A 26,512-nucleotide genomic window follows, 5' to 3' on the forward strand; every position below is an offset into this window, starting at 1 on the left:
TCGGAAATATAACTTGTTTTGCCGTTAAGCGTAAATTCCAGATGGTTGTCAATAGAAATTTTCCTCATTAGAGCAACTCTTCACGTCAACTTGTTTTCAGAAGACTGCTCGCATTCATATCGCTATATTTGTTGCTCGACGGCAAGATAAGTTATTTCTCCGACCTTTACATCAGTAATGTTAGGCCCTCTTTTTCTGCTAAAGTAATTTGAAGCAATAACGGTGACGCGTTACTTTTTTCGGTTACTTTTCAAGCCCAACTTTTCAAGTACTTAGTGCAAATGGTCCTCAGAATAGATTGTCGGAGATTTGTCTCTATGTATTTTACTTACCATTAAAGTTTTACTTTGATCTAAAAACGGTTTGAACGTTTAACGAGAAGTTCACGTTGTATTACCCAATTTGATTCTTTCCCCAACTGAATATATCCAAGCAAATTGTTCTTTTAGAGCTTTGAAATCGTTTGCTCCAAATTAAAGAATATAATCTAGCACCTAAAAATATATGTAGGACTAGCCTCCAGTGAAGTCATTCCCAGATTGGGTGAGTTCAAACTGATCACGATCGAGCTTCAAAACTTGATTCAATTCTTTACTGGAGACGCTAGTTATCTAGAATCGCAGTATTAATGATTTTGCTTCTGTAGAAGATTTATCTTTTAAAGAACACCTTGACATGACATAAAGAAGTTCACAAAATCATTTATACATATTAGAATACGTTCATACGTAGAAGAAGTTCTACTAGTAGTACGTAACAATCACAGACGTTTGAAGCTTTCTGGAGATGGCTATATTCGGGTCTCCCTTATATGAACCGACGATGGGCTCCTTCGTTCCGAAGAGGATCGTCTCGGCTTTTTGGTGCTCTGAATATCAATACATATCTTGGCAATATTCATGATTCCAACGGGAATGGAATAGGAGTTGCCCGGGACTTGAGGCGACGAGGAAGATGCTCTTTCTTGCTCAGTCTGGCTAAATGTCAACTCATGGCGCTCAATCATAATCACGGAAGATGCCACGGATCGAGGGCTGTCTAAATCATTACTTGGAACTCGGCGGCATTCCAAGGGAGATGCCTGGAAGTCACCCAATTCCCTCGAGTAACACTGTCCCGAGGATTGAACACTCAGATATTTCTGACCAGAGAAAAGTTTGTGCTCCGAGTTCTGACAGTTCCGGGATCGAGGCTCGTCGCCCCCGTCCCCCAATGACACATTGAGGGCTTGCGTGTTGTTGTTCGTGTTGTAGCCCCGGGATTGACCGAGCCTGTTCTTGAGCAAGCAAAGATTGATGAGCATGGTTTTGGCCACTTTTCGGAACTGAGCATTCCATAAGCAATAGATCAGGAGGTTCACCGAGCTGTTGATAACCAGAAATAAATGACTCACCGAGGTCATCACCCACACCCACGCAGGAAAGGATCGTTGGCGCAATCGAGAACATTCCAGAGCCTTTTCCATGACACTGGTTTCGTACATGTGAAGGAAAATGCGCGGAAGATTACAAATGAAGAACACGGCCACAATACCCATGAAAAGAATGGCCAGACGGTCCTCCACTCGTCGGCGTTTAGCATTCCGATCCACCACTGAGGACGGACGAATACTTGATGGACTGGGAGATCGGTTAAGTGAGGGAACGGCCAACTCGTGTTGGCTGGAACATAACCCTGGGGGTCTTTGCAGAAGATTGGACGTGGCTTGGCCTCCGTTTTCGAGTAACGGAGTCGAGACCGAAGTGGCATAGGTGGGCCTTTTCCTTCTATGTGACGATGTCGAGGCGTTTAAGTGAGACTCGGAGTCGTCAGACAGTATGGTTGGTGTGTAGGCTTGGACAATGGGTCTCCATCTTTGTTGTCTCTCCTTCACGTCACAATAAATCTTCTTATTGAAAAAGATGAGCAGGGTCACGGGTAGAACCCCCTGGACCAATAGCTTGCTCCAGTTCACATAACGGGCGTAGGTTGGGTGCACTCGGAATGCCGTGTAATTCAACATGGCAATCGTCTCGTTAGTCGACGGATTGTATTTATGGACCACGGTGGACTCGAAGAACTTGGGCACCGAAAATAGAACCGAGGCCACGATCACGGGAAACACGAAGCGAAACACTCGAGCTCGAGTTGCTCGGGCATCGTTCATGGCTCGGTTATAGTTGATGGGATTATGAACCGCGACGTAGCGTTCGAATGCAATGGCCACGGTCATGAAAATCGATCCGGTGAGTGCAATCCCTTGCATTGGATACAAGAGATAAGGGAACAACTCGATATGTAGATTGGTAGCCAGCTTGAAGCTCTTTCGTAAGCTCTCGCAAAAGGCTGTGATCAGATATGTGGTATCGAACGTGGACAGAACAATGAGTAGGATATTGAAGGAGTTTCGAAGCTCCTTCTTGGACAAAATGAGGGCGAAGATGATGTTGAAAGTGATCCCCAATATGGCCAGACCTGTCTGAGCGACGCCTTCCAGCCAGAATACCATTTGATTCAAGTTGTGTTGAGTGGCACTGTTGATTATTGGACAATCAGGATCAGACATGAACGTCTCTTTAAGGCCCTCGGATGACGTCATGAGCTTCGTTGATGTGGAACCAGGCTTCAAAAGGAAGAAAAGAGACCACCAGAACTTGCCTGGCGAGGATGGTTGGTGTCACGCACCTTAGCGTTCTTCTCGACTAAAACTGTGGTTGGGGTGGTCCATGGCGTGCGGTGTTAGAATACAGAAAACGAAGTGGTAGAACGCGGAAAACCTGCAAAAAAGGGCAAGAAGACCTTTACTTTAGGTTTGAGAATAAAAGTCGGCGACCTCTCATTAATCTTTTTCACGTGTCTGAGCTCTTTCTAGGGGATCAAATGACAGATAGTGCAATCCTAGGGCTTTGAACAGCGTGAAGCCAGTCGTTAAGATTGCAAATCCTCGACGCTGACCCAAAAGGAGTTGGAACCGAAGGTTGGACCTTTTAAAACCTTGGGGGATCTAATCTTATTTATGCATGGAAGAAAACGCAAAATACCTTTGCCTTTTATTGAAATCCACACAGCATTGTTTCTTTAAGCATAACTAGCGTTCCATTCACATCTCGGATTGTAAGGGTGTATTTCACAAGTTACTTTATCCATCGCATTCTATGGCTTGGTTCCAATGCGTCGGCAAATAATACATTTCATCAAAAACGTTGTCATTGGTTTACGTTCCTAAAGGAAGAGACGATCCAAAACTGAACTTTCTTTCATACGTTCTTGTTATGACAATCCCAGTGTTTTTGGTTGATGGATTTAGATTGTGGTTTCTAAAGTGTTCCACTTGGAGAGTTTGAACCATACAAGATTGACCCCCCCCTTCCTCATCTTTTCCTTCTCGAGAACTGATCGTGTTCCTTTCGGATCATAGAAATGAAGTGTAATTGTACAATTTCAACCTATTTACCCGGGAGATGGTTCTAGACCAATTGGTTGACGCGCGACCGAGTTAGGCTCGGGTTCATGGGTTCGATCCCAGGTCTCCATCCCCCCACCCCCATCCCTTTCTAGTAGATCATCGCCTCGGATGGCGCTCCTTGAACCCAGAAATGGACAAGACTCGATTACATGCTAACACAATTATTGTAAAACAAAGGATCCGATGAGACATTCTCGCAATAAAGACATTTTTTTATTTGGTGTAAATTAGAACCACGCTCATTAACCACTTGAATTCAACATTCAACAGTTCTCTACAGCGAACTCCCATTAATTGAAAACCCCGGTATAGGGAAATAAGTTGTGAAAACAATTCTTTACCATGTAGATGGTCCTTAAAGCAACCCTTTAAATGGAAATTTTGTAATCACTGGACCCCATTAATAGGCAATTTGGTCACCCTGCCAGCCCCAGTTTTGGTTCATTGCTTTCACCTAAAGATGAGTTAAAAAGTTACTGCAATTGACGTTGTTAAGCTGGCGTCCGAAGCTTTCGTTATCTACCGTTCAAAGATCGGTGTCTTGAAAAATGGTTCTTTTAAAAGGCCAAATTTGGGTTCATTTGGAAAGAAGTTGGCATTTAATTCCACCAGTGTGGTTAAGGGATGGTTCAGCAAGCCACCCTGGAGAAAAAGAAAAAGCTGAAGGGCTTAATTTTTTTTACTTCTTTTCGATTTCCTCTTGCTCTCTGAACGCCCTGTTTTTTATTACTTTTTTCTATTACTAACCATTTTCAACAATCTAAAGAGTGAATACTGATGTTGTTGTTTATCAAAAGTAAATGGCATGCTAATTTCCGAATATGTGGAATCCCATTTTAGTGAAACCCTCGTCATCGTGAACATTTGGGTGCTTCCCAAAGCATTCTCTATTTCGAGGCTTACGTTATTTTTGTTCCTTATGATTTTGGTACTTGGGAAAATTCCAAGATTTGGTTGGGCATTTCCCGAAGTACTTAAACCATCGTGCAAGTCTAGAGTAGGAATGATAGAGATTAGCCCACAAAACATTAGAAACATAATGACTGTTGACGATCCAGGGGCTCAAGCCACTCAATAATCCACAGGGCTCAATATCCTCCTTGAAATGTTCACTCTAGGGGAAATGTATTATCCTTTATTGACCACTGCAGCTTAGTTTATACACGACCCATTATCGTCCTTGAAACATGAAAGCTTTCTATTGGCATAATTTTCATATTTTCCCCACTGTATCATAAAAGGCAAAATACAGCCAAAAAATTTCGACTCTTTACAATATAATTGCCAAAATGGGCAACATAATGTCTTAGAAATAGTGTCAAAGTTAAAATATCCAAAGACTATCTATTGGATATTTTTTGTGCCAAAATTTGAGGCTCGGATTGAAAGAACATTCTTGACGGAGATGATTTGGTCAAAAAGTGCTCTTTAGTTAGCAACAATCTCTTCAAAGACACAAAGGACCTCATTATCTTAACCTTTGTTTCGAAATTCGGCCTTATTTGGCCAAAGTCCTTCAGGTTGAGGCTTTTGAAACAAAACTTTTGACGAATTTAAAAGAATTGGCCCTTTATAGGGAATAGGGAAATGATGGGAGTGGGTTTAAACGTTACAAGGATTTCGATAATGTTGGAGCAAACTTAATCCAAGGTAGATATATTAAGATGCAAAGTGGATGAATGGAACAACTTTTTTGTTTCCATCTTTTTCTCTTTAGGGAAGTTAGGACATTTTGTTCGCGTGATATTTCCAACCTGTCCATGAAGAATAGCATCACAAACAAACGTATTTTCGCTTGGGAACCATTTCCATTTTCCACGTACAAAAAAAAATCTAGATGGAGCATTGACCTTCACATTGTCGTTCCTATCTACGTACGTCTCAAAGGACATTATCACTGAGCATCTAAGGCTATAAAGGACAATGAGCACAGCTGAAACTGGCTGGATTTAGGTGAGACCATATGTGCTTGGGAACCATTTCCATTTTCCACGTACAAAAAAAAAATCTAGATGGAGCATTGACCTTCACATTGTCGTTCCTATCTACGTACGTCTCAAAGGACATTATCACTGAGCATCTAAGGCTATAAAGGACAATGAGCACAGCTGAAACTGGCTGGATTTAGGTGAGACCATATGTTTTTGGGAGGTTATTTGATATACACATGCTAAAGCTAACATCCCTTTCGAATCCCAAAAGAGCTCTTTTGTTCCACCAAATGTTTAAAGCCCATTTTCATGGTGGATATAAAATTTCATGTTACAACGGAACTACGTTTCTGGAATTTCGAAATTTGAAATGACCACTTGAAACTTTATAACCATGCTTAACCTTGGACAATACCACGTATTTATTGCGATATCTATTGTCCTTTTGGCTTGAAACATTGTGCCCCTGAAGGTCGATTCTGGCTAAATGCAACCAACAATGAAATGTTGATTGACATGTATCTTGGTTAGTTGTTCTTACTTCAATATCTACCAATCAGCATCTTGTCACAGACATGATCTTCTCTTCATCCTAGTTGATTTGTCGTTTCACTACCAAAGCTAGATTGGAATTCGAAGTAAATCGGTAAATTTGAGAATCTACTACTGTTGCTTCGTTATGGCCGTGCACTTTGCGAGGTGTCCTATTTTTCGAATTTTACTCTAAGAAGCATAAAAAAGCTTGCTGTAGTTTTTAGCTTCAGCTGGAACGAGTTGGAACTACACAAGCACGTATCTGGAGATGATCTTTGCAATATTTCAGTTTTGGCAGAAGACTCAGTCAAGTGTCAATTCGTAAACTTTGCCAAGGATACCTTGTTAAAGGTCTCTCTGACTTAGCCAAGCTTTTTTATTGCAAAAACCACGTGGTTGTTGCTAATCTACAATGTTTTTTGATTTCAATTCTTGAGACAAAGAAATGAAGAAAAAAAGATTTAAGTTTTTCTGTGGTGTCGAAGTACTCAAATTAAATCATAAAACATGAAATAGAAGATCTTTAGATCGTTAGTTAAATTCGTTTTATTTTGGCGCATTCGGTCCCAACTAGGAAATATTCAGTAAAGATGTAGATAGCGGAATTTATAAAAGGAAATTTTTCATATCTGGAACTGATAAAAATGATATCGTTTCAAAAAAACTGACTGGCGGATTTTTGAGATTAGATTGAAATACGATCAATCTACTCTTTGGAGGATGTCTCTAGATTTTTATATCAAATTTTGAACATCTGCCATATTCTGCCTTCACCTTGAAATCAACCGAATAAAAGTCACAAAATGCATTTTTTGGTAGATTCCAGAAATACGACTGTCTCACAAGTGCGTGCAATTACAAGCACAAGACAGGCAAGAAGTGAAAGGATGATTCATGTAATTAAATGGTGAAATATTCAAAGCTATCCATCTGCTGTCTGATTGAGAATTGGCCTTGAACCCCGGTGAAAAACACACAAACGAATATTGCCTTTCAATGATTGCTTACTTGCATATCATGTACACTCCTCATTATGAAGCAAAACGTGGCCCAATATTGTTTTGAGGAAAACTTGTTCTTTTGCCTACATTATGAACACATTGACATACATCCAAATATGTACAGTAGTTTTATAGTACACTTTCACAATCTTTAAAGAAAGTGTAGTAATTGCCTTGAGATTGTTGTTTTCAACTTTCACTCTGATCAATCGATTGATCCAGAATACTTGGTTAATGATTGCAGTATGTTTTGATGAATTTGGAATCATTGGATATTTTAAATTTATGTTGGAAGAGTTCTATATTCAGGGTCTAGAAAGCCAAAGAGTATAGAAATAACCGACCCTTTCGACAAAACTGACGAGAGGCGACCCCCACAACAAACCACTCTCTAAAAACCGACCTCCAATTTAGACGTCTCTCTTGACAAGCAACACAACACCTTAGAAAATGAAAGTAGGAATATGAATTTGTCGCCCACCAAAGGCTTTAAATTTCGCCGCCATACATTAGCATTGAGATGGGAAATACAAATTTCTTTGAAATATTCTGTTTTACATCTGGCGTTTAACAGGTCTTTCAATGATGATTTACAGGTTGCCCTACTTCAAATTGGGAAAAAAATACGACCAGATTTGAAACAATTTTAGTGGAGAAGTTCCTTTGTAAAATGTATTTGTGATAAGACGTCATTCCATGAAGTTGTCTATGTTTTTGACCACACCATTGGCTTGTCTCAAGGCAGACTGAAAATTATGCAAGGCTTGTCTCTAACGGGAAATGGGATCATGAACAGTTCAGAATGACTTTGAAAATTTAAATCATTCCATTATTTTCTTACTGCCAACGGCAAAAAAGTGTGCTTTTGAACGGTCTAAGGCGGTTGGGGCTAGTTTGGACCGTAGCGTGGTTTTTTTTAGCTTTTTATGACTACCATGGCCTGAATTCGTCATGTTATAGTTCATATTCATTCGTTATTGATTTCGCTTTAGTAGACTCAGGGCAATGCCTCTATTTAGTGCTCCCTTGTTGTGAAGGCAAAATAGATCCTCCCAATTTTCTTTATTGGGAGACAAGCCCATCCCTTAAAAGTTATGAGTGCGACTTTTAGAGCAGATCTAAGGAAACGATTGATAAATCAAATGCCTTTAAAGAATTAGCACCATATCTAAAACTGGCGAGAAATTTGCTCCCAAGCCCGTGAAAAAAACAAACCAAGCAAAAGTTTTGCCCGACTTTGGTGGTGAGCGTCGTAATAACATTTATATTGATGAGAGTTATAAGTTTATTCATATGAATCTTTAATTTAGCTTTTGATGTGGCTGTGTTTTAAGTGAGACTTCAAAAGCAGAAAACCTCAAACTTACCACTAACAATTTAGTTATTTGTTGGGAAAGTGACAAAATTGCAAAATTGAACTGAATATAAGCAAAAGAATAACTCGTTGTGTTGCAAAATTCGGCCAAAAGCTACATTTAAGATGAGGGGGGGGGGGATTCTTAACATTGTACTGCATTGTTGGAACAATTTCAATATCGTAGTCGTAGCAAAAGAAGCCAATTGGAAATGAACGACGAATTTCGTTTGATCCCTCTTTCAGTTTGTAGTCAGTTGGTCTATCCATAGTTCTGATCAATACACTACCATCACTTTTGCATTTTGTTGGAAGTTTTCAATCAGTAAAGAAACCTTTTCATGCAACATAAGGTTCCGGTCTTCCATAACTTGAGCTATGACAATAAATAGGTACGTACTTTGCACAATAACTAATGCCAGGAGATAATCTGCTTATCCCAAGGTATAAAGAGACACAGGCCTAGCCTGAAGTAAGCTCTATTTTTCATTAAAGGCCTCGATGTTACATAGTAAAAGACTCCCATGCTTGCCTTGTCTTTGGATTGAGAGAATGTGAGAAACAGGAACCAGATCAATCTACAAATTATTCTAACAGTGTAAGGGCGCCTTTACATTAGGATGGAAAATAAGGATTGAATCCGGTTTGAGGATGGAAGTAGGACTGGTGCTGGAGCGAGTTCTTCTCAATAAGAGTCTTTTTGTTCGACTTCAGTACAGTGAAAGACTGGAGTTGCCCCAGCACTAGTCTTACTTCAGTCCTCAAACCGGATTCAATCTTGGTTTGCCATCCTAGTGTAAAGGCGGTTTAACTATTGTACCCTGTATTTGGGTTGCAAGTCTGGACATTTCAACTTTGTTATGGGACGAGTGCTTGCTTGGAGAGACTTATTTCTACCTCACAGAGGTCAAGGCAAGACCGAGAGAGTGCATACACTGCGAGCAAGACAGGCCGACCATTTTTTAGAGTGAATGGTTGACACCTGACGCTGTTAGGGTGTGGTTTCTGATTGGCTGGAATGGTGGCACTATTTCATGGCTACTGATTCAGCTTCAATAGAAAACCACAGCAGACTTACATTCCAGGGTGCCCTAGAGCGGCAAATTCAAACAGTTTACATGACCACATATTCTTTTTAATCATGACGTTACATGACTTACAGGAAATTTCACTCCCTTGTATCGGTTACAAACCCGAGAATAATAAAAAAGATTTGTTTTTGTTCTTCATTGTTTTTTCAAGGTTGCCCGCATGTGAAGTTTTGTGAACTTTATTTTGCTATTAGTAACGCTATATTTCATCAGCTACTTTCGTCTTACATGCTCTCATTATGATGCCAGGCGCTTGAAAGGCTACTCGTATTTTTTTTTCTTTTACCATGTCTCTTAAGCCTTTTTGATTGAAACTTAACGGAATACTAAAGTTGTTCTAGTGCGCATGTTTCTGCAGTGCTTGACATCTGTCTGATTCAAATGAGCAATGAGCAAACAGTTTACCCATGCTTTTTGGAAAAATTCAGGCTTTACTTACAAAACTCCGCCGACCAAGCGTTAATAATGGGTACAATGAGAATTGTGTGTAAGGCCCAACGCTTGTTTGAGGGTTCTCCAAATAATGAAAATTCATGGCACGTGTCAAATGATCTAGAGCCTTTGAACATGAATGTGATGACTTATTGGGGGTTTCTCAACAAAAAAAAAACCAATACCAATCGGAGCCAATGTTGACCTTTGCCCTTGTATTGAGAGCTGAAGACGAGACTGGCCTCACCAAGTTCTACCAAATAGCCCAATAGCTAAGAACGCGAAGAAACGAAGTTTGATAACAAGGCCCGTTTCTCTATGGACTGAGTAGGAAGTGTCATCGGTTCCATGCGTTCAACATGATCAACTAAGATGAATGGAAAAAAGACAGATTTGGATGCTCTTAAAATGTGCACCACAAACCATGTTTGGGTGGCCGTATTTTTCAACCAAGCAATGCATTAATAAAATGCAAATTCGTAAAATATAACTCCTCCTATTGTAAATGAGGAACATGTGTGGCACTCGATCAAACGAACACACATTTGCAATCCATTTGTACGTAACAAAGAGAAATAGCTTTTTGAACTCTAGTTCCACATGTATTTGATGGGATTCTCTTCAAGCTTGAGTGATAGTGGGTGGGTCCATAAATCTAGTTTTTTCGCACAATTCTATTGTATAACTCGATTACTTTGAGTCGGTTTCTTGTTCTCTCAATATGACTTTGTTCTTTGTGAAAACTAACTTTGAAAACAATTAAATTGTCGCTAGGTGCTGGCTGATATTTCATTCTATATCTTTTATATTGGGCACTCACTAGGGTTGGAATTAACATTTTTGAAAACAAATACGGTTTCAAATATATCTTCCCTTTTTCAGTCGGGTACAACATATTTGCTTTTTTCTAACTAAAGTTTGAATTGTTTCTAAATTAGAACTCATTTTTAGGATGTTTTTTTGAAAGAAAGCTCTAACAGTTTCAGTTTTTTTTCAAAGGTAAATGCTTTTCTCAAGGAAAATCGTCCAATGCCTCATTTGCCCAAGTTGGTTCCAAAAACAGCTCATACAGATACATTTATGTGCTGACCTCCTTGTACACGAATTCAAAAATAGAAATATGTTTTTTTTTAAGTTTATTTGTAACTCGACGTTTGGGGAAAAGGGGAAGCTTAAATATTTTGCAATTTCAATATAAGATGTTATTCTTTGGAAATCAGATCAATTTGATTGCACACTTTCGTACCAGTACTAGATATAACAACCCGAACATTCAAAGATGGGAAAATTTATAGTTCTCTATCAACTATATTGTTTATTCAATTTAGAGTTGGCATATATGTCTTGCCCTTAAATGTATATAGGGTTAAAAATGTAATATGAGCATAATTCCAAAATGATTTCATTTCGCCTTTTCATCTCAACAATGGAGACAGCACTGAGGGAAAAAAATGGAAGCTTTCATTAAAGATCCTGTATGTACGAATGGTCAGGAAAGTGGGAACCCAAATAGACTTTGAACGATACCATCAGATTAAAATCTGAATAAAAACGTTCAAGATCACAAGGCACAAAGTCATATTATTTGGGATCGCGATTTTTTCAAAAAAGCCAACTCCCGGGTTTGAACTAGTCTACATCCCCGAATGCTTGTATAGTTGACTAATTTACGTACATGTAAGTTTCCCATCAGTGTACGAATCGGTTATTTCTTGACATATGCAAACATCTCTCAAAAATGAAATGTGCTCTCTTGTAATCATCGACTGAAATTCTTTGATATCACATATCATTATAAAATCATGTTGAAATTAAAAAAGATGAAAAGAATTAAGATTAGAAAAACTACATTGTATCTACTAGTGCCTTTTTGGCCAAAGTACACTTGTCTTGACAAATGCGACAAGCTAACGGATATTTGCATACTTTGCATTTGAATTGCAAAACATGGAAATGCGTTCCTGCGCTATGTAGATGACGTTTTTTCCAACGGACCACAAAATTTTTCTCAATTGAATGGGTAGACGAAAACCAATTTTTAAACGTAACAGGTTAGAAGAAGGAAGACCCAAATGGACCTTCGAGAAAAGAGAAGAAAAGAGCGGTCCTAGCTTCATTGTTTTCTGAGTGCCAACTGCCTCTGGGCCAACAACACTCCATAGTTCCACGGCCTGAAGTGATCTTTCAGGAACACAAACACAAGAACATGAAGGTAAAAATTGGATTTCCTCTCATTTTTGGTTAGGCCGAGATCAATACCAGGCATTGCCGTAAGACCACAATGAATTCTTGACTTGGTTTCAGACTGCCTTGAAAGCTGGTCATGCCGGCTCCAAATCGAATTCAAAAAGTTGGGTTGCTAATGTACTAAAAAAAGTTGGAATCCATTAGCAAAGCCATAGTCGGTCTAGAGGCCGAGGGGCAAGAAAACAATAGTGGACTCTTTTCGGGTCCATAACCATTCAAGATGAATGCTCGAGAACTGACCATTTTGCAATTAGTGGAGACGGGACCAAGAAGATATAAATAAACATAGGGCCCTAGTTTAGGGCCCTGTTCAGAAGAATACGACAGTATGTTCAGTGCACCATAGCGGTAGAAACTTGAACCTTCAATTCCGTTCCAAAACAATGTGTTCATATGCGTTCCGGATCCAAACCCCAAAACATTAAGATAAAAATCTGTGGTTCTACGAGCTATACCGTATATGGCTTTAGTTACCCTTCAGGCATCCTTAAACGTCCTTTGAACGATTTAAACATCATTTTGTGAGCCATTTCCTACATTTTCTGTTGAAAAATAGATACTTAGAATCTGGTGTTGCTGTGATTACAGTCAATGATACCTGAAGAGTAACCTGAACCTTAAAACTAAGCATTAAGGCACAAACATTTACAAAATTGCGTTTAGCTTGAATCTGGGACCCATGTAAACTCATTGTTTTGGAACGGAATTAAAGGTTCAGGTCAAACGAGACCAATAAAACAGAACTCTCGCTCTCCGCATTTTTTCTCGGCACTAACTTCCCAAAAAGACTTTCATGTCTAACTCAGTACATCAGTCCAAGAAAAGTTCATTACTATTTTATATAAATATATATGAATGGTGCAGATCTAATACGACAAGAAATGGAATATATCTCTTGCCCACGTTGCCTCGAGATTCAGATGAATTTCATCCTTATTTCAGGTAGATTTATTTATTCAAACAAGCCACTTTTGAAGATAACAGACCTTTGAACGGTAGATGGAGTCAGCTTCTAAAACTGATGACGCCAATTTGAAAACGTCCATTTAACTCTGCTTTCAAAGGTAAAATCAAATTGATTGATCACCATGAATGACAGTTGGTCTATGGTTTGATGTTGATTGAAATCGAGGAGCCCTAATACGATCAGGATACGTCGCCTTTTTCAAAGGTGTATTCCATTTTTCTACGTAATACCATTCGGACTTAACTCCATTTACACTTGAGACATATACTCGGCACGTTCATGTTTCTAGAGGTCCAAAGTTGGGACAATTGTGACCGTATTGTGGCATGACAAAGGTCTATGCTTTCATGATCAGACCAAAGTACGAAGAAAGTTGTCCGCCAAGGCGTAACGTCTATCATATATATTCCCCATGAGAGCCACCTCCACATCCAACTCTTGTGGCTTGGGTCTTCGAATAGAGCTTACAACGCCCACGAACGTGATACTCCACGTAAAACGTAATCCACGAACTCATTTATCTTTGAGCAAGATAGAGAGAGAGATTTCCCTTCCTTTTGTAGCCAGATAAGGGAAACGATTTAAGGAGTAGGCTTGAGTTCAGAGGTCGAATTGAAACTTTTCCACCAGCAATATCAAGGAAGTAACCATGAAAGGGCAAGGGAGAGTTGTTGAGTATAATCTGAAACATGGCTTGTAAGCTGTATTGAGATTTTTTGTCATGGAACTGAGATGGCCATAGAGTTCGACTAAAACTTCCACAACCACCAAGAGATGCCTGAACTTCCCCGAGTGGCAAAAAGAATCATTTTCCGAAGTCAAATTCCTGCCTTTTGTCGATAAGAAAAAGCTGCACAGAATCAAGCTAGTGCTGTAAATGGGTTGTTCTGATCCAAAACGGTCGTATATCTGTTTATTTGCTCATCAATCTTATCTTTATGGTAGAATCACTGGATCTCGGAGACTTTGCACGGCGTTCGTGTTGCAGCCAAGGCTTTTTGTTTATGACAATCCAATTGATTTGTTTTGTCAAACCCAATCTTGTTGTGGATTGGGGAACCTTTAATGGTAATACTAACCCTCGAGACGTTCAAGCTGCCGAATCATGTTGTCAGAAGAGAATTTAAACCCCAACATGGGAATGCCAATAGAGCCCAAGTTCCATTACAAGATCCATTTCACTCGACGTTTATCCGGTCACAAGTTTCTCCATTCCAGGAAAATGGATTAACGTCAAAACAACCCCATCAATGATGGCAAATCTTGTTTGAACAACGATTACTGCCTATCGCATAACGTGTTTAGCAGACAAAAGGAATCCCCTAAATGCTCTTGCATGGTTTCTGGTTTTATGTAAAAAGAGGATCTTTATTCTGATAGTTGAGGCTTTCGTTGTTGCAAACTTAAGTGATTGGCCTTGGAAATGGATTTCCTGGGCTCTTGGCCATCATTGCCAAAACACAATGTTTTGACGGGTTTGTAAAGTGGAAAAGAAATAAACTTGGCAGATTTGGTTTTTGTCAAACCAACCATTTGAAACAGTGTTCAGTTTTATAACTCTGCAACAATGGAAACATCAAGCCAATGTCATTCTCACACATTAACCTTATACTGTGCAATTCTAAGACTCAAAAATGAACTTAAACCAAGGTTTGTAACACTAAATGTATTTTCTATAGGTTTCAAACCGTTGGTCTCCATTTCGCCTACGTGGGTAAATTAAGTTGTTGTTTCAGCTAACCCAAATAATCAGGGACGCCGAATAATTCTCCCAGAACGGGTCATCAGATTCCGTATATATACGCATAAGTTCGAATCGAAATTGATCAATATTCATTAGCATAACCGCCACTGTTTTAAGAAGCTAACGTAATTGTTTATTAATTCTCCACTCAGAACCCTTGAGGTGAATGACAAAGTGCAGGGAGTTAAATAAGATATGGAGTAAATTTTATGACTTGTAGGACTATCCATTCAAAAAGTATGATGACGGGACCGAAACCCTTGTGTCTTTTGAGCAAATTGGAATTCCTAAAGTGGTTTATAACAAGTCGAGCAATGTGGATTTGACCGATAATAATACTCTAATGGACGACGTAACAAAATCATTGATTCCCATCAAAAAGGTTAAGTAATCAGACATATCAGGAAATATCTAATGCCAAAGAGCAAAGGAAATAGCCAAACAATCAATCATGATCATGGCTGACCGAAGAGAAGATTGCAATGTTATCAAAGGATTGAGCCCCTCTTCTCAATACATTCTTTATAACAAGATTAAGGATTCTTCAAACCCCCGTTAGTTTTAAAGGCGAATTTGCTTTCAATGAGCTTTTCAGATTAGAATGCGCTCTGTACTATGGGCATTAGCAAACTTTTGTAATAGCTCGGCCTTTGAATAGCTCTTTGTCCCCGATAAAAACAAACATGTATTCTTGTACAAATAATCCCTCTGAAAGCACAATTCCAGAGCTTGGGATCTGCAATAATGGAACAAATCACAGCACAATATGATTCACCCACAACAGCTTATTCATTAAGGCCGTGTCTGAAAGGAATCGTTAAAAAGAGCCTTTTGAGTTCAAATAGCATTCTTCAAATTACTTTGAAAAAGAGAAGAATAGCTATTCATTTAAGGGTCGTCACTTTCTGATCACAAAGATTACAAAAATCTCAATTGAAGAGGATCGATATGGCCAACATCACCTTGGTCGAATCTCCCATCTTATCCCAGCATTCTTGAACAGAAAGTCAAGGCCAAAGAGTCTCGTTCAACCTCTACAAATACAAACATAGCAATCATTTGCGTGACCTGGTTATCATTCTTGACAACATGGCAGAATCATTACAATTCTTTTTGAGACAGAGGTGCTTGACTATTTTAGCTCCTACGTTTTTCATGGCTTGCCCAACCTTTTGATCAACGCACAAGGGAATAAAAATGAAAAACGAGGTGAAGGTGACGACTGTGAATAAACGTTAAGAGAAGAAATTACTTCTGTCATGTCTACTGAGTCGTATTCCAGCCAACTTCCACATTGTCCATTCTAAACGGTATTTTCATTCTACACGCTGACCTGAAGAAAGCCGCAGTAAACAAACCATTCAATGGATAGCTTGCTTTTGAGGACCATCATATCGGGATCACCCAGATCAACACTTTTTTAATGTTGCAAAAGTTAAGCTTGCTAAAACATGGCAATTTAACAGAGTGTGATCAAAAAAAACGTTTCTAATTGCAGTAGTTGTTGTCCTTCACTTTGCCGAGGGTAAAAGCTAAGTTGGGGAAAACTAGATTATCAAAAAGTCTGGATTTTGGCCTGATTGCCAAATGGTATTAAGAATGAAAATCCTTTACCCTAAGAAAGTTCCAGTTCAATCATGATCGGATCAATGAGCCTCGAAGATAAGTACATCTCCGGATCCTCTTCGTTTTCTTGTAATCAAGTGGGCGTTCGAGATGGATTTGGTCATCGAAGTCCATTACCACGTCTTCCCTCTTCTGAAGAATTCCAATCAGTTTCTATCCTTGGGTTGTCGAGTCATGTTACTAAGGCTCTATTTTGCAATTTCTTTGCACAAGCACGTTGTAAAAGCCCATATAACCACTTTCAAACCGGCCTATAACTACTGTAAACTTGACATGCAATCGTTATCGGAGAGCTGAAAATGGCGGATTTCCGACTTTCTTTTGTGAAAAAAGGTATTTTTGAGGAGCTAATGTGCTGTGAAAGAAGAAAAAATGTGGACGGGAAAGGTCAACCTAGCTTGAGATAATATCAACCTTGTTACATCACCATGAGCAAAAAGATGATGAGGACGGTATTAAGTCGATAAATGAGGAGTAACGAAACTTGTAAGTCAATTTTTGGTATTTTCTTCGTTTCAAGGCAATTAATCCCACCTCGTGACTAATTCCAATTTTAGTCTCAGTTTCCGAAGGGATACAAAACTTTTGTGCGCCTAATTGGTGTGTGACGTATTTAGGCTCCAGTTTTATCTAGTACGAAATTCTACTTTCCTGGCAATGAAATAATCAAGAAATGAGATTGTTGTCCAAGTTAGGGAACATGTTAGCTTATTGCGATATTGGAAGACTCTTTAACCATTTTTTATTGAAAAAAAAGATTTGTAGACGGAAAGGATGTGATTAAATACTATAAAGGCCACCTACTCACTTCGTCATTAATTACATAACAGAAAGATTTTTACGATACTCTTCTCAGAAAGAACATCGAACTCTAAGTTCGGTAATTGCGAAAAGGATAATTGGACGTAAAAAGCACCTGATGACCCATTCTGCTCGAAAGGTGGCCAAAATGGCTTTTGGTCTTGCGTGTGAGTATAACTCGTGCAATGAATTTCAGTGAAAATGGTTTTTAGTTCTTGCTGAAGGTCGCGTTCTAATGTACTCTTGACACTTAGATCTGAAGTGATTGATACTTTGGGAAGTTCGGTCCCAACATCAGATGAAAGATCCCAATGGCACATCAATCTTTGAGGAGCCCTTCGGTGACTCGGCTCTTGTCCGAAGCTTGAAGATCGAGATCTCAAACGAATCCTACATTGAGGAGTTGTCAGCTCACATGGCAAATCCTAGCCGGACGGTTTCCTTCCGTCCTTAGTGTCCTTGAATGTTTCTCAAGATCGTAGTCAAACTAAGCAATGGCCTTGGAATACAAAGTCGGCTGACTGAAGATGCTCAAGAGCAATATGGTGCCTCAACTGTAGGCAATAGATCGTAAACTAACTTAGCTTTGGCGTCAACAAACGTCTCGTTGGACAAGAAGAGACTGAACTAAAAGATTCATCTTTGTTCCCAAGATTTATGGGAGTGCTTTTCGAAATCTTCGGATGACAACATGGAAGCTCTCTAAAGAGATACTCGTACAGTATTTGCATGCCCAGGTGCTGGATAAAAGCCATTACTTCTGGGTATAAATCCCATGGTAAGCCACACACATGCACAGGACAACAACGGTGCATTCGCTCATTCTCCCACAAATTGCAACAAGCCATTCGTCCCAAAATGTGCCAGAAAGGGAGAGTGAGGATCCATAAATTGCTTCGCAAGCACCTTGGACCAGTTTGTCTGGGATGAAGCGATTCCTTTTGACATGAATTGGTCCAAGGATCAAGAGATGTCCTTGGGAAGAAATCTCATGAAAGTTAAGTTTACTGTGACCAAGGTCTCTTCAGCGAGTCCTTTCTAGAGGGATTTTGGGATGACGTCGGCACCCAAGTCGTCCCTTTTGTTGACCGAAGTTTTTGGGCTTGTCCAAAACTTAATCTACCCACTTGTGTCAGATTGTATTGTTGATATTCAATTTACAAAGGGAAGCAAGTTTGACGTGGCACCTTTCGTGACGGCAAAGAATTCAATACAAAAAAGCCTGGATATGAAACCACGCATTTTTATGTAAGCTGTCTATTTTCGCAACGAGCAACGTTTTAACTTGCTACGAGCTACAATTATATTTTCACCATGCAAACAAACCAATGCCTGCTTCCCAAGGAGGATCAATGTTCTATTTCTTTAATGCGTTTCTGATGTAATCTTTCAAATCATAATCGACGTTCAAGGTTATCTTGCATTAATCCAAACGGGTGAGAAATTGCGAAAACTTTCTTTCAATATTGGATTTTTTTCCAACATCCGAGAAGTTTTGAAGTCGGCAATTCACTAATTTTCAAAAAAACCACAATCCGGTGCGCGAAAAATCATAAACAAAACGTACTGCTACTACGAAATTTTCTTGGATTCTTGTACCTAATCATATTACTCTTTCATCTCTTTTCCAAAAGGAATGTAGACATCCCCTAAAATGATAACAACAGTATACAGAAAATGCATTGTCTGCATCCCACTATTCAACAAATGTAGCAATCCATCTTTGGAAGCCTCAATGAATAGAGGAACTGGATCAAAATTCCTAATCCTCTCCATCATTCAAAAATGGTTGGATAGAGTTGTGAAAGTTTGCTTTCATATGCACCGAGTTCTTCGCACTCTTCAATCCGAGTTGTCCAGACAAACATGCTCCGTTCCCGGGAATGGAGCATTGCTGCTTACTCATGCAGTAATCGGGAAGCTCTTTAATAGTACATAAAGGATGCCCTTAAAGTGAGTGGGCCAACACTTGTTGGAAAACAGTCCCAGGAAACAAAAAAAGCCATAGAGTTTCGCATTGACAGAAGGAGTGTGCCTCAAAATGAAAATTTGGGTATTTTGGAAATGCGGAACATTTGACGCATCATGGTTTACTTGCGTTCCAAAAACGTTCGGGATGTTTCGTCCATTTTCTTTGGTAAGGTCGTAGACACGCTAAGAGAACTCGAAAAGGACAAGCCTTTAACCGGATGCGCGGCAAATGCACGGATTACGATGAATACATCAATTGGGATCCTTCATGAGGTAACATGTGAAACAGCAACTCTGAAGCGGACTTTTTTGTGTCTGAGTTGTTGTTGGCACTTTATTCTAATTTAGATGGAACGCAAACATTTGCCTTCTCGAGGCTCAAATTAGTTTGGGTTGTGAATGTCAGGCACAATTTGTACCCAACACTCAAATAAGAGAGTAAGAGAAATCAATGTTTCTTCATTCACCTCCACACAAGTCACATAAGTTGCCAGAGTCATTCTGAAGCGTGATGTAATTATTATTTGTGGAGTTTCATGCACTAATTTCCCACTGAAAGGTTCGCTTCACGTCAAAAACAGTTGGCTTGGAGTGGAGTTGAAACGTTTCTCAAAAAGTTCGATCAATAAACGTGAAGTTACCACAGACGATGTTTTAAACTTGGATTGTTCAAATTGCTTATTTACATGCTCTTTATAACTTTGAACGGTAAAGTAGGATCCAAAAGTACAAGAAATAACAATAAGCATTGAGTGTGCAATGTGGTGTTTTGTATTCTATGTAATAGTTATACCCAATCTATCTTCTGTATTTGCCGAAAAGAGATGATTAAACTTTTCGAGTAAAATAGAAATGGGCACAGAAAAAAGTAAAAAGGAACAGGCAGGTTACATCACATGTTCGTGTAGTGAAAATAGAACTAAGCACACCAAAATGCGAAAGCCGCACTCAAACAGTATCAAATGAGCAAAGTGTCACAAGGAAGGCACACCACAAACAATACTCATTTCACCGTCCGAAGGGAGAAGAAGAAGATTGGTTTTGTTTGAGAGAACGAATGAAAATGATTATTGTTGGGACCTCTTCTTGTATAATGAACTAAAAGTGCTGATGGGTTGCATATTGTTTAAACCGGAAAATGCCCAGATGTGCTGGAATGTCTCCATGGCAATGTGAAAGCTCATTTCGATAGCCGTTGGCGACTCATTTGCTAAGGTCAAACAAGTCATATCTCTTTCCCTCTAGCAATGCTACTTACATAAAAGAGGAAAAAAGAGCCAATTTCTTGGTGTGTCGTTTTTTTGGGTTTTGTACTACAAAATATGTAGTTTTCAGTGTGTTTTTGTGTACCTCTCTATTGCTCGGTGTGACCCTTTACTATTCGCTATGCCCGTCTATAGTTTCGTGTGCCAATTTAAAGCTTGATGTCGTGCTTCCTAGTCTGATGTGCCACTTGCTTTATCGGTGTGTTAATCCCAAACTCGGTGTGCTCTTGTACTATTTTTTCAACCCGTTTTTTTTACCCCGATTGCCGTTTCCTGATCAGGTCACAAACCAATTCAATTTCAAAAAACCAATTGTAAAAAAAGAGAGTTCTAAAATCATTCATTTGAAGACTCGTCAGCCAGCTGGTATTTAAAGAATCCAATTGGTGATAAAAGATGAAGAAGTAAAGCCTATTGACCTGGATCCATTCAGACCGCAACAATTGTTTGTTTTAGTATTCTATTAAACAACACTTCACCGATTTTCCCACTTACAATTCTAGTAATTTCACTCAAATTAGCAATGTAAAGATAATTGGTTTTGAGAAACCTTCAGAGAGGCAAGAGGATCAAACCGGAAGAGTCCTTTTTAAGCGAAAAATATCTTCAAAACACTTTCGAAAGTGTGACTCAAATCATCTGTCTACTGTTTTCAATACGTCAATACTTATTGCATATTTGAGCCATGTTTTTTAATTGAATATTTGAACTTTTGGGTCAATACTTTGATTGAATGCAGTAACTAAATGTTGGAAAGATGAAAACTCATTTTCTGCCTAGCTACTCATGGGCAGCTGCCTCTTACTCTTGAACATGTCTGTCCACTTGGTGTCCAAAAGTCTTGACAATTTAACGAAATTGTCCACCCTGATCGTGAGATAACGGTCCAAGCATAAGCGCAATCGACTCAGTCCGAACGAAAGAACAAAAGATGTTTTTGAATTGGCGATACTTTTGGTTGCATTTTGCTTTAAGCCCCTTTTCGAGCATGGTCCAAGTATTTGTCCAAATTTAGTCGGAAATACCATAACTGAGGTCCTGACCAGCTCGAAAACAATATCAAGGGCCCACTGGCTCCTTTTGTGGCATCGTTTGTTCTTTTCCATGAGTGTAGAACGGTTTGAAAAGCCATTTGGTTCGTGGAACATTAAGCTAGTTGAGCTCATAAATCAGAAGCGCCATTTTCTTTACGATAGTTTGTGGGCTGAGCCAAGTTGAAAGAATTCCCTTCGGCTATTTTACAAAAAGGGCGGCCTACGCGATACCATGACGCTTCCAACTTCGTTTTCAGTCGGTTCCAACGATTCGTTTCAAAAAAAATTCCAGCGTTTTCGTTCTTAGATTATTGGCACCACTTAATTCTTCATTATGGAGAAGACTTTAGGCACTGGGAGTCCCACTTTTTGTGCCCTCTGTCAATCAAGAAACATATTGGAGAAATACATTATCATTGTAAGAAACAGAAGGCTGCAGATTGTCAATCAATACCTGTTCCACGTTGTTAATACAAAAAAGTAACAACCTCGTTGAACATATTTCTAAAAGAACTCATTAACTGCATTTGAGCATGCAGTTAAAATGTTAATTGAAATAGGAGTGCTCGCAATTTCCATTATCGGCCTGAATTTGTACTTCAAACCATTGATTGAGCGGCTAATGGAGCTATGGAAGTACCCTTAAAACTTTGAGGATTACGCTTGTAAAATGGCATGGAAAGGGTATGAACCTCTTGAACCAGAAGGAAATTACCGGAATCGAGGCCAGAATTTTTGTGCTCTCCGTGAATTTTAGTTTGCTCATGATTTTTTGGGAATTACAACGTATATTTACATATTTTGCGGTTTGAAACTCAAATATTGCAAATCCTCGATGATCTGCAGATTTGTGACTTTTTAGTAAGCTGTATGAATTCATACAAAATTATATAATGCTTTAGCTTTCAATTCTTGTCTTTCTACACATTAATATATCATTCGTAGGGGTCGGAAGGTCTTCTTGAATCTTGGAGGCTGCGCCCGTCAGGGATTGCTTTTCATGGTTGTACTCTTCTACTAGAGAGCCCTACTCTCGCCTTTTTTAGACGTATTTTCACGGCTTCGAAACTTATTTTGTATGATTTTCGTAACTTAAAACAAACCATTTTTCCAACCCCTAATCATTATAAGTCTTCATTGGATCACAATAGTTTTTACAAATTTACAACTCTACTCACTGCATCTTGAGTGGCCTTGCGGCCCTCATTGTGTTACATCTCCCATTTAGGGTTCAGGGTCCGCCATTCGAGGTGATGAACCATTGCAGGGGGGAGGGGAGACCTAAGATCGAACCTATAAACGCGAGCATAGCTCAGTCGCGCCTTAATCACCTGCGCTACAACCATCTCGTCAAATAACCAAGTTTGGTGGATTGGCTCGCAGCTATAAATAGGGTTGAATTTGTGTCGTTTTGCGTGCCCTTGGACTAGCTAAACGAGGAAAAAGGTTAAAAGCAGTAAGGACTTAACACTGATATTTTTCGATTTGGACAAGGCAAAAACAAAACCATATCAAAACACCACTGCGTTGCCCCTCAAAAAGTGGATCGACATGTTGCACTTAACTATAATATGTTTTATGTTCCCGTTCAAGGTGATAAATCAGCCAGTTTGTATCGTATCTGGAAGTAAGGCATGCAACTAACTCGGATTTTAAATCTATTGTCAAAACTGGCCCAAACCGTTTGTCACACCCGAGTCAATCTTGATTGGGATTACGAAAAGATGTGCGGTCCACCTTTATCGTGTCGTGCATTATTAGATTAACTTCCAATTACTTTGCGATAAACAAGCATGCCAAAGTTACCGAAAATAAAGTTTGACTTTGTTGAAGACCCGAAAGTCTGACATGTGCGAAGTTTTTTGCTTTACATAGAGGCAAGTTTTAAAAGGCCAAGTAGTTTGCCAGAAACTTGTCAAAGTAACTGAGCTTCTAAAGAACGAGACTTTTCACTAAAACCTCTTCAAGGCAAGACTCCCAACAAGTTTTTGCCAAGCCCCAATTTTATGCTGTTATTCGGCAATAAAACCGCGTTCAAGAACTCTTCATCTTGTTCCATCCTGCACAGGTTCCTTTGAGGCTCATTTGAGCTTCTCATGTAACATTCCATTTCCAATGAAACCACTTGTAGTTGCGGAAATCCTACTACGCACAAAGTTGACGTCACCAAACCACTTTGACCTCAAAACTAACCCAATTAAAGACCACACAGCGCTTTGGATGGCAATAAAACTTGGTTAGGACGCCCCTGAGATCATGGTTGGGTCGTAAACAGATTAGGCCTAGGACGCCAAAGGCACAATGGAACAGCCAGGATGAAGGTCTCAGGTCATTGGCATCTTTGATCCAGTTTGTCCCAGGTTCACGCACACTGACCTGCATTTTAAGAAGGTTTTGGCTACGAGAGTCCCTAAATCAAGTTGCGAGGTCATTGGACTGGATCGATCAAAGTTCTGTGGGTCTGGTCTGTCCATTAGAAAATAAATAATAGACCTTCATACTGTTGCTAGGGAATTATGGAATAGTTTCAAGAGGGCTTGAGCAGTAAATGAACCAGAAGGATTTCTTGTTGTGTTTCCAAAGAGAGGTCTATAAATAAAGACCGAGCGAGACTAGAAAATGGGATCTGCTTTGAAGTTGATGCGCTTGGCTACTTTGGACTTGAAGGGACGGAATTAAAATGCACACTTTACATTGAAAAAATGTGAATACAAGAGAGCATCTGTATGCATCTAAACGCCCGGGTTATTTATCTTGGAATTTGACGTCAGACAGAGTCAATTGATATTTACAGTCGACAATCCTCCTGACAATTAGAGTTCCAATTTTCGGCTTCCCGAAATTCCGCCTCCTTTTGTCTCTTTGACTTGACTGGAAATGTCATTGCTCTGAGTGAGATTTCGGGAATGTTGATTTTCAAAGTGTATTGATTATTCAGTCAATGCTTGCCAAGTTTCCATCCCACGCTCCTCACGTTTCAAATGTCAAAATTGATATTGAGAAAATAAACTTATTGAACGGAATAAATGTTGGTTAATGATGCTTTTTGATATATGAAAAAGAGTAGGTTAGAGCTGCCAACTGACACAACTTGAAACAATGACTTCGAGCGAAGCAAAAGTGCTTATAAAATGGCAATTGTCTTGCACGAATCCATTTCGAGCCGACAATGCCTCTTTCAATCTTCGAGAGAAATATACGTAATTAAATCAAGATGGATTAAACGCTTTCTTCCCTTGATCGTCAACAAAAAGTGTTGAAGCTTTTTTTGAACGAATTTTACACTTTCTACTGCCGTTTAGGTCTGGATTCGAGCAAATAAACTACTTATTGAAACAACTTCAATGAGGCTGAGCACAATTTGAAGTGTGTTTATTCTTTTTTCAACCAATATATTAGAGGAAGGGCGATTGATCACATTGGTGGCACTTCCTTCAAGTAAACCTACCCAACCAAAACCACTTTACATTCTTCCCTCTTTATAGACGATTTCTCTATGGTAATCTGATGTCTTCTACGACGCACTTTGTTTCACATGGTCTACGACAGAAATTGAATGATTAAGTGCTTCACTTTATGGTCGGTTGTAATGCTGGAAAATGAATTATCAAACCGACTCAGCTGACGGAGCCAAAATGTGATCATTTAACATTTCATGATGGAATCAATCTAATGATGTGCTCCAAGCATGTAATTCAAAGGCTACTAATAAGTACAGTACTAATTCGACCTTACAGAGAGGGGACATGTACGACCTTTGAAGACTCTCATCAACCCGAATCCGAAACCCAATGAGAGAAAGGGTAAGTGTAAACGAGGTCAACATCGAACAGAACCCACACGGAAATCTGTTTTGTTCTGTGGTCTGTTTCATGTTTAAAGCGAGTCTTTTTTTTCTCTTTTTGATCTACTCTACGAGGATTTAAGGCCAAGCTGGTCGTTGACACGTTATACCCCAATGCTCGATCCTCTCACTCGGCAAAGATTTAATCAGCTCCAAAATGTGTCAACAAGTTTCAGGAAGGCAATTTGATCCTCACAAGGCCACCATTCATGTCAACCCCAAACTCAGGAGGAGAGCAATACTAGCACAGTTTTTAAAAATTAGTTTTCATACAATCGAACAAACCTCAAGCATGCATGCATTCAATAGGTAGCTCAAGAGGTATTTAGCTAATCTTTGGCACTTCCTTTTAACGCAAGGACGGAATTTATGTCCTTGGAATTCCTTCTCCAAAAAGTAACGACTAATGAGATTACTCCATAGTATTGTTGCACTCATGAATTGAACCATTGTTTGTTCTTGGGGTTTAATTTGGAAGCTCAGCAATAAAAGATTCAAGGTCAATTCAAGATCAAGACTAAAAATGAAAACTAGAATTGAACAAAACTAGATAGTCAGCACGAGTAGAAATAATGAAAAACGAGTTTGAGGGCGGAAAAAAGGAAACGGCAACGATCCCTCATTTTTTTTTTCGATGGTGATGTACAATTACACAAGCTTCCACGCAAACCTTCAATTAAAGAATAAGTTAAAGAAAAAGGAAAAGAAACTTATAAGTCCATTCCTGACTCTTGCCAGAGTCAAAAAGGAGCGCCAGCTTCTAGGTATTGCAGAAGATACGCACTTCCCAAATAGTTGGCGAGATTTGCGGGCCAAATATCAAAACATGACAGGTGTTTCAATCCCTTCCGCACTCACCTGTCCAAATTTGTCACTGAAGGTTCATACTGTATTATTTTCTTCTCGGACTCAAGGGAACGAACGAGATTCAAATGATCCACGGCTCGTATTTGTCTTCTTCACTCACTCCTGGATAACACTCTCAGGACAACTGAGCATGTGAACATGGACTGACTTTCTCCGTCGGACTCGATCCCTCGAACCCCTCGAAGCCTTGCTCAGCTCGGAGGAGAACATTTGACGGAGAGAAAACCCTCGGAGGTCTTCCTCTCCAATCCTCTCCAATGGTAAAGCGCCTTTTGACAGATGTAAACTCTCTTGCAGCGAGGAATGTTATTTTCATCTCGCCAAGGCGAATTGCCTCCTCGAATGAGTAGCCTTGCAC

General features: G+C 39.4%; 1 protein-coding gene across 1 annotated transcript; it reads right to left on the reverse strand.

Moving 5' to 3' along the window:
• Nucleotides 1-625: 625 nt before the first annotated feature.
• On the reverse strand, nt 626-26,313 carry LOC131881067 (G-protein coupled receptor daf-37-like). The gene is made up of 2 exons (XM_059227826.1): nt 26,146-26,313; nt 626-2,756 (listed from the first exon to the last, which is right to left on the reverse strand). The coding sequence occupies exon 2, from the start codon at nt 2,576-2,578 to the stop codon at nt 791-793; it is 1,788 nt and encodes a 595-aa protein (XP_059083809.1). The 5' UTR covers nt 2,579-2,756; nt 26,146-26,313; the 3' UTR covers nt 626-790.
• Between the last annotated feature and the right edge of the window lie 199 nt (nt 26,314-26,512).

Source organism: Tigriopus californicus, chromosome 5 (genome assembly GCF_007210705.1).
Source record: "Tigriopus californicus strain San Diego chromosome 5, Tcal_SD_v2.1, whole genome shotgun sequence".
NCBI lineage: Eukaryota > Metazoa > Arthropoda > Copepoda > Harpacticoida > Harpacticidae > Tigriopus > Tigriopus californicus.